Source organism: Elaeis guineensis, chromosome 6 (assembly GCF_000442705.2).
Source record: "Elaeis guineensis isolate ETL-2024a chromosome 6, EG11, whole genome shotgun sequence".
Classification (NCBI taxonomy): domain Eukaryota; kingdom Viridiplantae; phylum Streptophyta; class Magnoliopsida; order Arecales; family Arecaceae; genus Elaeis; species Elaeis guineensis.
In genome coordinates this window covers 18,114,682-18,127,296 of record NC_025998.2, presented here as the reverse complement: position 1 = coordinate 18,127,296, position 12,615 = coordinate 18,114,682, and the positions used below count along the sequence as shown (strand labels likewise).

The 12,615-nt window shown below is 37.8% G+C and overlaps 1 protein-coding gene across 1 annotated transcript; it reads right to left on the bottom strand.

Annotated features, from left to right (window-relative positions):
* Window positions 1-8,588: 8,588 nt before the first annotated feature.
* LOC105037472 (uncharacterized) lies at window positions 8,589-12,362 on the bottom strand. The gene is made up of 2 exons (XM_073260047.1): window positions 11,611-12,362; window positions 8,589-8,865 (listed from the first exon to the last, which is right to left on the bottom strand). Exons 1-2 carry the CDS (start codon window positions 12,360-12,362, stop codon window positions 8,589-8,591), a joined length of 1,029 nt encoding a protein of 342 aa, XP_073116148.1.
* Window positions 12,363-12,615: the final 253 nt, after the last annotated feature.

Below are 12,615 nucleotides of genomic sequence, written 5' to 3'. Positions count from 1 at the left end.
TGTCTCCCAAAAAGTGCTAAGTTTAACATCTTCAGCTAGATGCTAAAAGAGTGCCTATCCTATTCTTATCTGAATCTTAACATGGATCTGTAATTCTCTACAGGATTCAAGCTCTTTCTCAAGGTATTTTCTAATAGGAACTATTATGTGACTCATTCTCCTGATAACTAACAATTCTTCCTCTATAATTTGATCTAGGTATAACTTAAGTACTAGTCAAGATTTTAAGAGACCTAGATCTATATACTCGATGTGCTAAGGGAGTATTTTTGGATCTTTGTACTTGACTGGCATGAGACTTGAAAGATATGAGCTCATACTAGCTGTCAAGAAAGCTTTCTTAAAAATATTAGTGGTCTTCTTCTTTGTGCATAGGTCTTTGAAAAATTTAGCATAAGTAAAAACTTGTTGGATCATATCTAGCAGAGGAATATTTACTTTTACTTGTTTGAATATCTCTAAGATTTGATCCATGTGGATTGAGTGTCTGTTGGACCTAAGTCTATTTGCAAAAAGAGCTATAAGATTGGTTGTTGATGTCTCAGCTTGCTTGAACCTAGTGATGGGTTCTGCAATTGGCTTGGATGGCTCATTAATCTCTGTTGATTTAGGCTCGTCAAACTTGATCTGATCAGTTTGTGGTTCAGTCGGTTGGTCTTCTTGGTTTTCAGTTATACCTACCTAATTATCTACTTGTCTCCCAGACCTTAAGGTGTGAATTACATTTACATAGTTGAATCAACCTTCAGGTTGAGATTGTTGACCAATTTGGGCTCTTGAGTTAGGTTCAGGTTGGCTTGGCCATTTTTCTTTTTCTCTTTCATTGATGGTGGTAGCCAATTGACTTAATTGCATTTCTAGATGGATAATGGCTTGGGTGTTTGAATTTACATGTTGGCCCATGGTTTGCATAAAATTGTTTGTGTTTTTTGTCAAAGCTTCAAGTCTTTTTTCTAATGAATTATGCTTTTGGTCATTAAATTTTATACTATCAGAAGTAATTTTTATTAAAATCTCTAATTCTTTTTCTAGTACATTAAGCCTTTGATCATTGTTGAAGCCTTGTGAATAATTTTATTGTTGAGTGGGCCTTTGATTGGATTGATTAAGGATAGGTCTACTGGGATTTGACCCTTGTGACCAACAAAAGTTAGGATGATTCCTCTATCCTGGATTATACGTTGGTGCATAAGGGTCATTTATAGATCTGTAGTAGGCAGCATTAACCTGTGCTACTTCGTTCCCAATTGGGTTTATCAAAAAGGGACATTCTTCTATGATGTGGTCTGTGGCATTACATTTATTGCTAGTAGATGTTGAAACTTGATTCACTTAGGCGTGTCCCTTGAGTTCTAAGACCTTTAACCTACGTAGTATAGTATCTATTTTGGCCTTTGTAGCTAGGGATGTGGATACTTGGTGCATAGCACCTCTTATACGTTCCCTAGTTGCTTCCCACTGCAGGCTCTTTTCTGCTAGATCCTCTAAGAATTGTCAAACTTCATTGGCTTCCGTATGCATAAACTGGCCCTGACACATTGACTCTAGCATGGTTCTAGAGTATGGATCTAGTTCCTCATAAAAGGTTTGGCATAGTCTCCAAGTCTCAATTCCATAGTGTGGGCATTGGGTTAAAAGGTTCTTGAAACGATCAAAATACTTTCAGAAAGACTCACCTCCAAATTGATAAAATTGATTAATTTTATTTCTTAACTTACCTGTTTTATAATGTGGGAAAAATATTTTCAAGAAAGTTTTTATAATCCATCCCAAGTTGTGATCGAGTGGTTGGACAAACTATATAACCATTTCTTAGCACTGTCCTTGAGAGCAAAATTAATTAGCCTAAGTTTAATAGCATCATCTGACATTTAGTGTATTCTCACGGTGTCACATACTTCCTCAAATTCTCTGATAAAAATCTATGCATCTTCATTACCAGTGAATTTAGGGAGCATGTTAACGATTTGAGGTTTAATTTAAAAATTTGTTGCATTGATTTGGAGAAGTCTAATACAAGATGGTTGAACTAACCCAACAGGATAGCCAAGATCTTTTAGGACCTGAGGTTGATTGACTTCAGTCATTGTGGACTCAGAATTTTCTTGGATTAGGGTAGGGTTTGAATCAATTCTCACTAAATGATCAGATTCTCTTTTTCAAATTATAATCTTGTGAGATTTTTAATGATTTTATTTTTTATTAGAAGAGAGAAGAGGAAGAAAAAATAGATGAGAAGAGAGTCCTAAAGATAGGAGCCTAAGGAGTTTTAAATCTAGAGACAATAGAAAAGAGTATTTTAATTAGGGTTAATATTTGTAGGTTAGTAATTAAGTTATGCAATTAATCCTAGCTATGGGTAACCCTAGATTTAGACAGCTCCTAACTGTTAAGGTTGTCTTTGAGTACTCTAGGTAAAAGACTAGCCACTCAACTGACCAAGTAAGTGTAAGGTTGGTGGGGGTCCTCCCGTTGCTTTGCTTAGACACTAACTGAGCTGACCAGATAAGCGAACGGAATCAATTAAATAATCACTTTTCTTCAGGATGTAGTTTCTGAACCACTTTTCTAGACACCAGTCAAACTGACTAACCCTAATCCGGTCCAACTTTTTGGATCTCTTGTCCTATTGAGCTCGAGAGTCCTTAGAGACCAACGTCTCATTGATTTTAAGTTAAGATTTAGATCAATGCAATATGCAGGTTGGTGGTTTGTGGGCCAAAAAAGGGTGATAAAATCCTCACCTTGTCTTATTTAGGATTTGTATCCTTAAGATGTTTTATGGACTTATGTAATGCAAGAAGAAAAGATGGCCAGATTTGGTAGTTAGTCAAGAGCAAATTGATTTATTTTATTTTTTAGGTTTTATGATTAAGTATTTAATTTTCTAAGTAGATTATGAGGTATTAATGTAGAAATTTTTTTTTTTAGAAGAAAGTAAATTTGACAAAGTAACTAAGCAAGTTAGAAAGCAAATAAAAAGAAACTAAAAATATGGCTAAATTTTTTTTTAATAAAAAAAAAAAAATAATCATGCCTAAATCTTCGGCAATGATGTCAAAATTTGATCGCTATCGTAGACGGTCAAGAATAAAAATCAACTCAAACTATATAGATAGGATGAGTCGGGATCGTTTCCATGGAGATGTAGGATGATTATCTTTTTTTTTAAAAAGAAATAAAAAAAATTGATTGTTGAAGGATTAAAAAAAATAAAATAGCAAAAATTTAATTACAAATGTAAATTAATTTGTGAAAAAAAATAAGTCAAAAAAATAATCCAAAAATTCTGAATCCATCGTGCAAATTAGATTTATTTTCTTCTTTTTTATGTTATAATATTAATTCTCGTGATTGAGGTATTAGTATAACTTATCTCTAAGGGGTACGAACTATATTAGTAGATTACAGCTCGTCCTATAAAAGTATAAACTATCTAAATTTAATTACAAGATATAAAATTTAATTTAACATACCATGATCTATCTCTCTTAAGCACATACCGTATCCAGAAATCATGGCACGTCAGTACAGGGTATAAGCCGTATAGGCTAAATCAATACCTAAAAAAAATAAAAAAATATAAAATAAGAATATAATTTTATTACATAAAAATTAAATATTAAAAAAATAAAAATAAAAATTTATTTACAGGCTTCATCGTATTCCTGGATTGAAAGGATTTAGCCACGCATCAAGATCTCTAGCTCCATAATCTCTCAATATTTGATCTCTAAAGCTTTTTGATTTTTTTTTACTTTTTTTCTAATTTTTTTCTCCTCTCTACTCTTATTTCTAGATCTTCTATTTATAGATAAATTTTTTATATTTTTTTAGTAGAAAAAGGAGTCCTAAAACTCTTAGAATTTATTTAATATCCTTTACATTAATTTCTGACCGTCGGATCAGCTTCGGATCGCTCAAATCTGATAAAAAATTATTGTTTTAATCCTTACCAAAGTTGGATTCAATCACAGCCATTCGATCTGGGTTCAAATTTATTCTGAACCATCGAATCATGCAGTTTAACTCCTTATCAAAGTCGGGAACGATGCTGGCCATCCAATAGCTTGATGGATTGAGTTTCGACTGTCAGATCGCGCAAAAGCTTCCTTTTATCAACCAACAACAAACTGCAACCATTAGATCTGAGTCGGGATAATTATGGATCGTTGGATCGCGTAAAATCATCTCAACTCACTGTGAGCCGCACTTATGGACCACGTCCTGATTCTGTGGATCGAGTGGCCGGTCCACCATACATTGAAGGTAATAAAATTTATTTTTTATGATATTTTCACTCAATTTTTACTTTGATTTTTATCTAAAAAATATATATTAAATATTTTATTAATTTTTTAATATTTTGATGCTTAAATTCTCAATTAAATCAATATATATTTTTCATAAATATGCTCTAATTTTATATTTTTTTAAAATTATCTATTTTTGTAAGAAAATCTAATTTATTCATGAAATTAGATTTTTAAGAAGATGTTAGCACCATAAATTATCAAAAATATCTTTAATAAATATAAAAATATACCACTTATCACCTCCCATGTGATTTCTGCAAATTCCTTCGTGTACTTCTTTGAGTGCATAGTCGACATCTGTAGGTCCCAAACACTTCATCAAAGGGAGAGAGAATGACCTTTTGTAAAGATAACCATTCATTATTGCATACTGAGAGGCCATCCATTGGATCTGAGGAGTCTGCAGGAAAGATCCCATTGGTCAGGTATTGAACGATCGGATCCATCCCACTTAGTTCGATAGTGAGTTGCAATACCTCCTCGACTTTATTAATACTCGACTGTTCGAGGCATTCAATAAATATTCGATCCAGCGAGTTGAAAGCGGTAATAGCCAGTCATGAAGGTATGTTGGCCCAAACATTTTCGATTCTTGAAATATGAAAGATCTCAAAATATTTCAAGCTTATCGTAAAATCTTTCACCTTCTAAGGTACTTCATCATAATAGGGTCATGGGCCTCAAATTCATCTTTGATCTGTCCAGCAATCAGTTATGAGTCAGTGAAAACTTTCAAACTATCGATCTTAAGCTCCTTGGCTATCTTCAAACCGGCTAAAAGTGCTTCATATTTGGTTTGATTATTTGAGGCTTTAAAGTTAAACCGAAGGGCATATTCAATGACTACCCTTTCGGAATTTGTGAGTATAAGGTCGGCTCCACTACCTTGTGCATTAGATGCTCCGTCAATATGCAGCACTCAGGTCGATCTTAGATCGGGGTCGGAAGTCGTAGCCTCCTTTATTGTATTATCATCTGTATCTTTTGACTTATTATCGAATATAGTATATTCGATGATAAAATCGGCTAGGACTTACACCTTTATGGACGTTCGTGGACGATATTGAATATCGAACTCACTAAGCTTTACTGTCCACTTTGTCATCCGACCTGATGTGTCAGGTCGATGTAAGATTGCCTTCAGCGGTTGACTGTCAGAACTATAATTAGATTGGCTTGAAAGTACGGATAAAGTCGTTGTGTCGATATGATTACGGCGTAGATCATTTTCTCCGCTCTTGAGTATCGGACTTCGACATTATGAAGTACTTTGCTGGTATAATAGATTGATCGATAGATTCGATTTTCATCCTCTTGGACGAGCACCGAACTAACTGCTTCTGCTAAAGTCGCCAAGTAGAGATACAATGTCTCTCCGACCTTTGGTTTTGTGAGCAAAGGTGGAGAAGCCAAGTTTTTTTTTAAATTTTTGAAAGATTGTCGGCATTCATCCGACCACGAGAAGTCCTTCGTCTGTCGCAAAGTTTTGAAGAATGGCAAGCATCTCTAGACCGACCTAGAAATAAATCAGCTGAGTGCGGCAATCTTTTTGTTGAGTTGCTGTATCTCTTTCTTTGAACTTGGATGCTTCATGTCGATAATAGCTATGATCTTTTCAGGATTATCCTTGATTCCTCATTATGAAACAAAAAATTTGAGAAATTTCTCAGAAGTTACCCCACATGCACACTTAGTCGGGCTTAATTTCATCCGATGCCGTTGGAGTGTGTCGAAAACTTCTTCCAGATCTCGAACATGATCTGAAATTTAGAGACTCTTCACTAGTATGTCGTCCATATATACTTTCATGTTCCGTCCGATCTATGTCTTGAAGATCTTGTTGACGAGCCGTTGATAGGTAGTGCTGATATTTTTCAGATCGAAAGATATTATTTTATAGTAGATATGCCTTTATCGATCACAAAAGCCGTGTACTCCTCATCCTCTAATGCCATGTGGATTTGATTATATCCAGCAAAGGTATCCATGAAACTCAGAAGTCGGTGGTCAGAAGTCGCATCAACCAATTGGTCAATCTTTGGCAATGAAAAGTTATCCTTCGGATAAGCTGCATTCAGATCAATATAGTCGATGCAGATCATTCACTTTTCATTGGCTTTTCTTACCATTACTACATTGGCAAGCCAGTCGGGATATGTAGCTTCTCTGATGAAGCTTGCTGCGAGAAGTTTGTCGACTTCTTTATCAATGATCTTTTATCTTTCAAGAGCAAAAGGTCACTTCTTCTGTCTCATTGACTTAACATTTGGGTTGATGTTAAGTCGGTGAGTTATTATTTCTGAAGGAATCTCAGGCATGTCGGTGGCCGATCAAGCAAAAATATCGACGTTGGCTCTGAGCAATTTTATTAATTATTGCCGCTCTGAGTCGGATAATTGTGATCCAATTTGAACCATTTTTTCGGGCTCCTCTTCTTTAATCGTGATAGAAACTAGATGTTCAGTAGGTTCACCCCTCTCCTGATTCTCTCTTTGGTCCAATTTGTCGATAGACAGAGAGTCTTCAAGTTTATTATTCTGGGTGGAGACATGGAACCAACGTCGGGCGAATTATTGATCTCCACGCATCTCTCTGACTCCATATCTTGTCAGAAATCAGACTAACAAATGGTATGTTGAAACCACTGCTCTCAGAGCATTAAGCTCAGATCGTCTGAGTATGGCATTATAAGTCGAAGGTACTCGAACCACTATGAATGTTATGAAAATAGTGCTCTGTTGTGGTTTGATCCCAGTGGTTAAAGGGAGAAAAATTTTTCCCTCCACTGTGACAACAACTCCTGTGAAGCGACCAGTGGCGTCAAGACTCTTCTGAGTCGGTTAATCGACAGTCGCATTCTGAAGAAAGTCGAATAAAATAAAACATCAGTTGAACTTTCATTATCTACAAGGATTCCTTTTACATCATAGTTTGTTATTGTTACTCAAACAACAACAGCATCATCGTGGGGAGTCTGAATTTTTCGAACATCTTCTTTCAAAAAAGTTATTATATTATCGAGTTGTCATCGTTTTGTCGACTTTTCTTCGAAAGTTGGCCCCCTATCTAGTCGTCTGGAGATCATGTTGATCATCCCTGCAATTGGTTGATTATTTACAGCTTCCTCAGTTTGTAGTTGAGGTCGTCGATCAGTAGGAGATTGAGTCGGCGGATCTCTCTGGTATTTTTCGAGGTAGTCTCATCGAATCATGACTTCTATCTCATCCCTGAGCTAGATGCATTGTTCGGTATCATGACCATGATCATGATGGTAACCAATAATACTTTCTTCGATCGTGGTTCCTTGGCAACGTCTTCATCGATGGGGGGTGTCGAAGATATTTTGCTCATTCGATCTCTATAAAGATCTGCACACGAGGAGTGAAAAAAGGAGTATAGGAGTCATACCTGTCGTAACCTGATCTTGGACTCCGTCGTTGGGGCAAAGCTTGCTTATTGGATGGTGGCCGACTTGATTTGGTCGGAGCTCCTCCCTTCTTCTGTTTCTTCTTCTTCTAACTTTTGCTTTCTGTCTGGCACCGGTCAAAAGCTCCTTCGTCTGCGTGCATATATTTGTATGCACACTTCAGAAGTTTGGCATAAGTCCGAGGGAGAGTCTTGTCTAAAGAATACATGAATCGAGATCCTCTCAGATCTCTTTTCATGATCGAGATAGCCATATTTTTATTGAGATCTTTGACCTCAAGCGTGGCTGCATTAAAATGAGCTACGAAATCTCGAAGTGTTTCAGTCTCTCCTTGCTTAATCGAGAAGAGACTATCAGAAGTTTGTGGCGGCCTTTGGCTGGTGCTGAAGTGAGCTATGAAAGAATGTTCTAGCTATCCGAAAGAATATATGCTTTCCGACTGAAGTCCGAAGTATCAGGCTCGAGTAGCTTTTCGAAGAGTTGTCGGGAAGCTGATGTATAAGAGGATGTCGGTCGTCTCCTAAATCGTCATAAGAGTCTTGTAGCTCTCAAGATGGTCGATCGGATCAGTGGATCCATCGTATGGCTCCACCTTAGGCATCTTGAATCGAGATGGGATCGATTGGTCCAAGACATGCCGAGAAAGTGGCTGGACTGTGTGGAAGTCATAGTCATTGGAGGACTTCCGACCTTCTACTTGAAACTAAGCAAGTTGGTGATTAATCTCTTAAAATTTATGTTCATAATCATCGAATCACCATTGGAAAACTCTGGAGGTAGAACCACCCGACGAGTTTGAAGGAGACACGAAGGGTGTTCGCGGTCATTTCTCCTTCCTAATACTATTAAGATGGGAAGGAAAGGGAGAACGTCGGGAATGATGAGTGGCACGTCGAGAGTGTCGAGAATGTCGTTGTTCGTCTTGGTGGAGAAGCCGAGATGGTCACTCCATAGAAGGAGACGGTGATCGCCGTGGATGACGGCGGCTGTGCCTGGATGGCATCGACTGTGCCACCGGTTGCTCCACCGGTAGCTGTTGCTGCTGGATTTATTGCTGTTGGAGATTTTTGACTGCCTCCATGAGGACATTCATCTGCTACACAAGTACAGCGATCTGGACGTCTGTGGTGATCACAGGATGTGAGGAACTAGGCTCTGCTACTGGAGGAGGGAGAAGAACCTCTTTCTGACGGGAAGAGTGTTTCGCCGATCCGATTGCAGTAGAATACTGGGCCTTGATTTTCGTCATAATGAATATGATCTCTGCCCCTACCTAGCGCGTTAATCTGTTGCGGCCAACTCTCCGTCCCTTGTCGTCGGGAATGAATACCTGCAAGACAGCATCTACACAGATCAGATTTATATCCGGTGGGGACCCTCCAATGCCTAAGTCAAAGAAGAAAGTTGGTGAACAGGAGTTGAATGTAAAAAGAGTAGTAAAGTTTTGACCCAAAGTTGGCTTACTAGTCCTATATTTCTTACCTCCTTTTATAGATGAGTTTCTCGTAACCGTCGGACGTGGTCCTGTATTTTATGGCGCTAAATTATCGGACCATGATCGCGCGCTAAATCATTAATTTTCACTGATTGCACCGTGATATGCCATCGATAACCGTTCGTGACAGTTATGGCATGTCTGAGTTGACTAGCCGATCATATGTCGGTAGAATTTGTGAGCGACTGTCAGTTATTAATTCTGTTATACCGACGGTCAAATCATTTATCGTTGGTCGGTAGTCGAATATTAGTTGGTCGAGCGATTTTAATCGGCCAGCCAACAATAGATCGGTGTAATTAATTCGATGAGTCAATGAAGAATCTAAACTGTCTGTTCGATCGATGCATAGTCGGAATTATGGAGACCAAAGTCGGGATCGATCGGTTTATCCCAATAGAAAAAATTTCTATTTTTCCTTTCTAAAGAGCCCCACTAAAATCAAGTTATTTTTTTTTAATTTTTGTGCATGGAATTTTTTTGATGAGTTCGTTTCTTTTTGAATAAATTTTTCCCTCTCTGAAAATTATTTTAACATGGAAAAAATACTAAAAAATATATTTAGGTTCGTTGGGCTAATCCCTTTGCGCAAACCTCATGATTTCAGTTCAAAGAAAACAGCGACGTCACATCACACCTGCTGAGTGACTTCTTCGAGTTGCTTAAGGATCTTCGTTGAACTCCTTTTTTTTTATTGGTAGAGTAAGGATTTTTATTGAAGTACTTGATGGACCGCTACTTCAAATGCTTCGGATAAATGGGAATTGAATTCAAAATATGGGAATTAAATACAAAACCCAAAACGTCACATGTTTTCATTTTATCTCTCTAGGCAAAGGAAGATTCTGTGTTTGGACATGAGGCTGACATCGACTACGGATTGGTTACTAATATATATATATATATATATTTATTTTATTTATTAAATATAAATATAAATATAAATATTATTTAAATAAAAATATTTATATTTATATTTATTTTAAATAGATATAGATACAATTCTGATATTAAAAATATAAAAATAATTATAGATATAATTTAAATAATTAAATTGTATTATTATAAAATTAAAAAAATTTATTAAATATATAATAAATCAAATTAATAATATATTTATATATTATATATTTTTAAAAAAATAATAATTATTATATAAAATTGCATAGGATTACATGCATATTCGGATATACGGATACGGATCGAATAGTTGTTTATTCATATTTATATCTATTTTTATTTGATAGATATAAATACGGATACAGTATTAGTCAGATCCTAAAATTTTCATCTATATTCAGATTGATCGGATACAAAAATAGATCCAAATAGATAATATCCATATTATTTTTATCCTTATTTGGATAACATTACGATACAGCAGGCACATGTGCTTATTATGGTTGCTAGAAAGGTGATCCAATAAATTTACCACTCTATGCATCGTGCTTGAAGAAACAAGGCCCTACTTACATATGCCACGTTTATAGAGAGAACAATATCACTGAAATGTGTGAAACTGCAAAAAAAACCCATTTGCCATCATTATTAGCTTCCACGGTTCAATTTTTATTTTTCAACAACAGAGACATTTAGGCATAATTGGTATTACAATAACCTAGTTTCTATTTTCAGTTTTTTCTTAATATCTTTTCTTAATTTCTAGAAATTGTGAATACCATTAAAAAAAAAAAAACTGATTTTCATCATCTGATTCTGATTTTTCATTTTTTTAAAAAATAAGATCATCTGTGGTTACCACCATGCATGCGTCGTCTCTGTTGCGACCAATGCCACCACCCCAGCGGTTGCTGCCACTGCCCGTCAACTAAGAATCTGCCAATCGCTATACAGTGATTCCAAGGATACAAGTCAACAAGTTACCAACCATTCATGAAGCAGTAAAACACAAATCGCAAAAGAATAGAACCATAAAGATCCAACCAAGAATATCATCCCTATTCTTCCATGCATATTTCCATTCAAGATTTTAAAAGAAATCATAGTCATCAAAAGGTTGACCTATCAAAGCTGAACCAAGAACTATTTTGCCACAAGAAATCTGGCTGCAAATTTTCTGATCAGCAGCAAATTAGAACACCAAAAACAACAGAAAACTCCTGGCAAGAACTGTTTAGCGACACCATTACTCTCCTTCTCCCTCTCTGTCTCTATCTACATATCATGCTACGGATAAAGCTTCCAATAATGAAAGATATCAAACTATCTGTGTATGTACTTAACCAACCATGATGCAGTAAATGTGCAAACCTTAAGACTCTCGATAGAATGGCGATCAAGAAAAGGAAGCAGCAGCTAAAATCCTTATCAGAAAGCACTCAACAATTCATAACCATCGCGCGCCGCTTTACCTCCGGTGGCCGTGGTGAAGATAGACCACCACAGCCACCGCAGCAAGTGCTCCAACTGACGCCACCGCTGCCAACACCTGAGAAACCCTCAGACGCCTCCTCGCCGCCGCGACAGCAGCGTCGATCTGGGACCGCCATTCGGTGAGCTCCATTTCCAGTCGAGTGTTGGACTCCTCAAGGCTCTTAACGACCTGCTGCAGCTCCCGCTCTCTCGCCTCCATGATCTTGACCTGCTCCTCCACGGCCGCCTCCCCCAGCACCACGGAGCACATCTCCACACGAAGGTCAATCTCCTTCCTCTCCAGCGCGCGGATCTGCGCCCAGAGGACTTCGAGCTCCTCCGGGAAGAGGAGCCGCTCCTTGAGGGCGGAGATCTCGGCCTCATTCGCGGCTCTGGCAGCGGCGATCGAGGCCACGACGGCCTCCAGATCATTGAGGGCTCGCTTCAGGCGGTCGGTCTCGGTTTCGAAGTCCTTGGAGGCAGATGCGACGGCGGCGAGATGTTCCTTGAGGTGTCTGGCTTCGGTGGCGAGGGAGCGGTTGTCCGCCATGGCGCGGTGGAGCTTCTTGTGTGAGTCGTCGAGCTGGAGCTCGAGCTCCCCTTTCTGGACCCAGAGGGCTTGGATCTCGTCGCGGAGGCGCTTGATGGTGCCATCAGCGTCCCCGGCGCGTTCTTGATCTTGAGGAAGGGTTTGGTCCTTCTCGGGAGCGTCACTAGGGTTGGAGAGCGAATCGTCGGCTTTGCTTTCCATCGAGGGATGGGGTGGGGGTCGATCGGGGCGCCGATGCCTTTCAACTTTCTTTCTTCTGAGAATGAGCGGGAGGGACCCGGCTGTAATGGGGTTATGGGAGAAACGATAGGAAAAGAATGGAACGGCAACCTCTGTGGTACCCAATAAATAAATAAATAAATATTGCAGCATGCTGTCCGTATTTTAAAACATTTATAAAAAAAATATATTTTTTATAATATTTATCTAAATTATTTAAATTTTATATAATTTA

What these genes read in the sequence shown, in the direction of transcription:
- LOC105037472 (XM_073260047.1), bottom strand. Translation starts at nt 12,362, where the DNA reads ATGGAAAGCAAAGCCGACGATTCGCTCTCCAACCCTAGTGACGCTCCC. An exon ending in CTTCACCACGGCCACCGGAG is followed by an intron (nt 8,866 to 11,610) that starts GTAAAGCGGCGC and finishes TGATCACCACAG; the next exon opens with ACGTCCAGATCGCTGTACTT.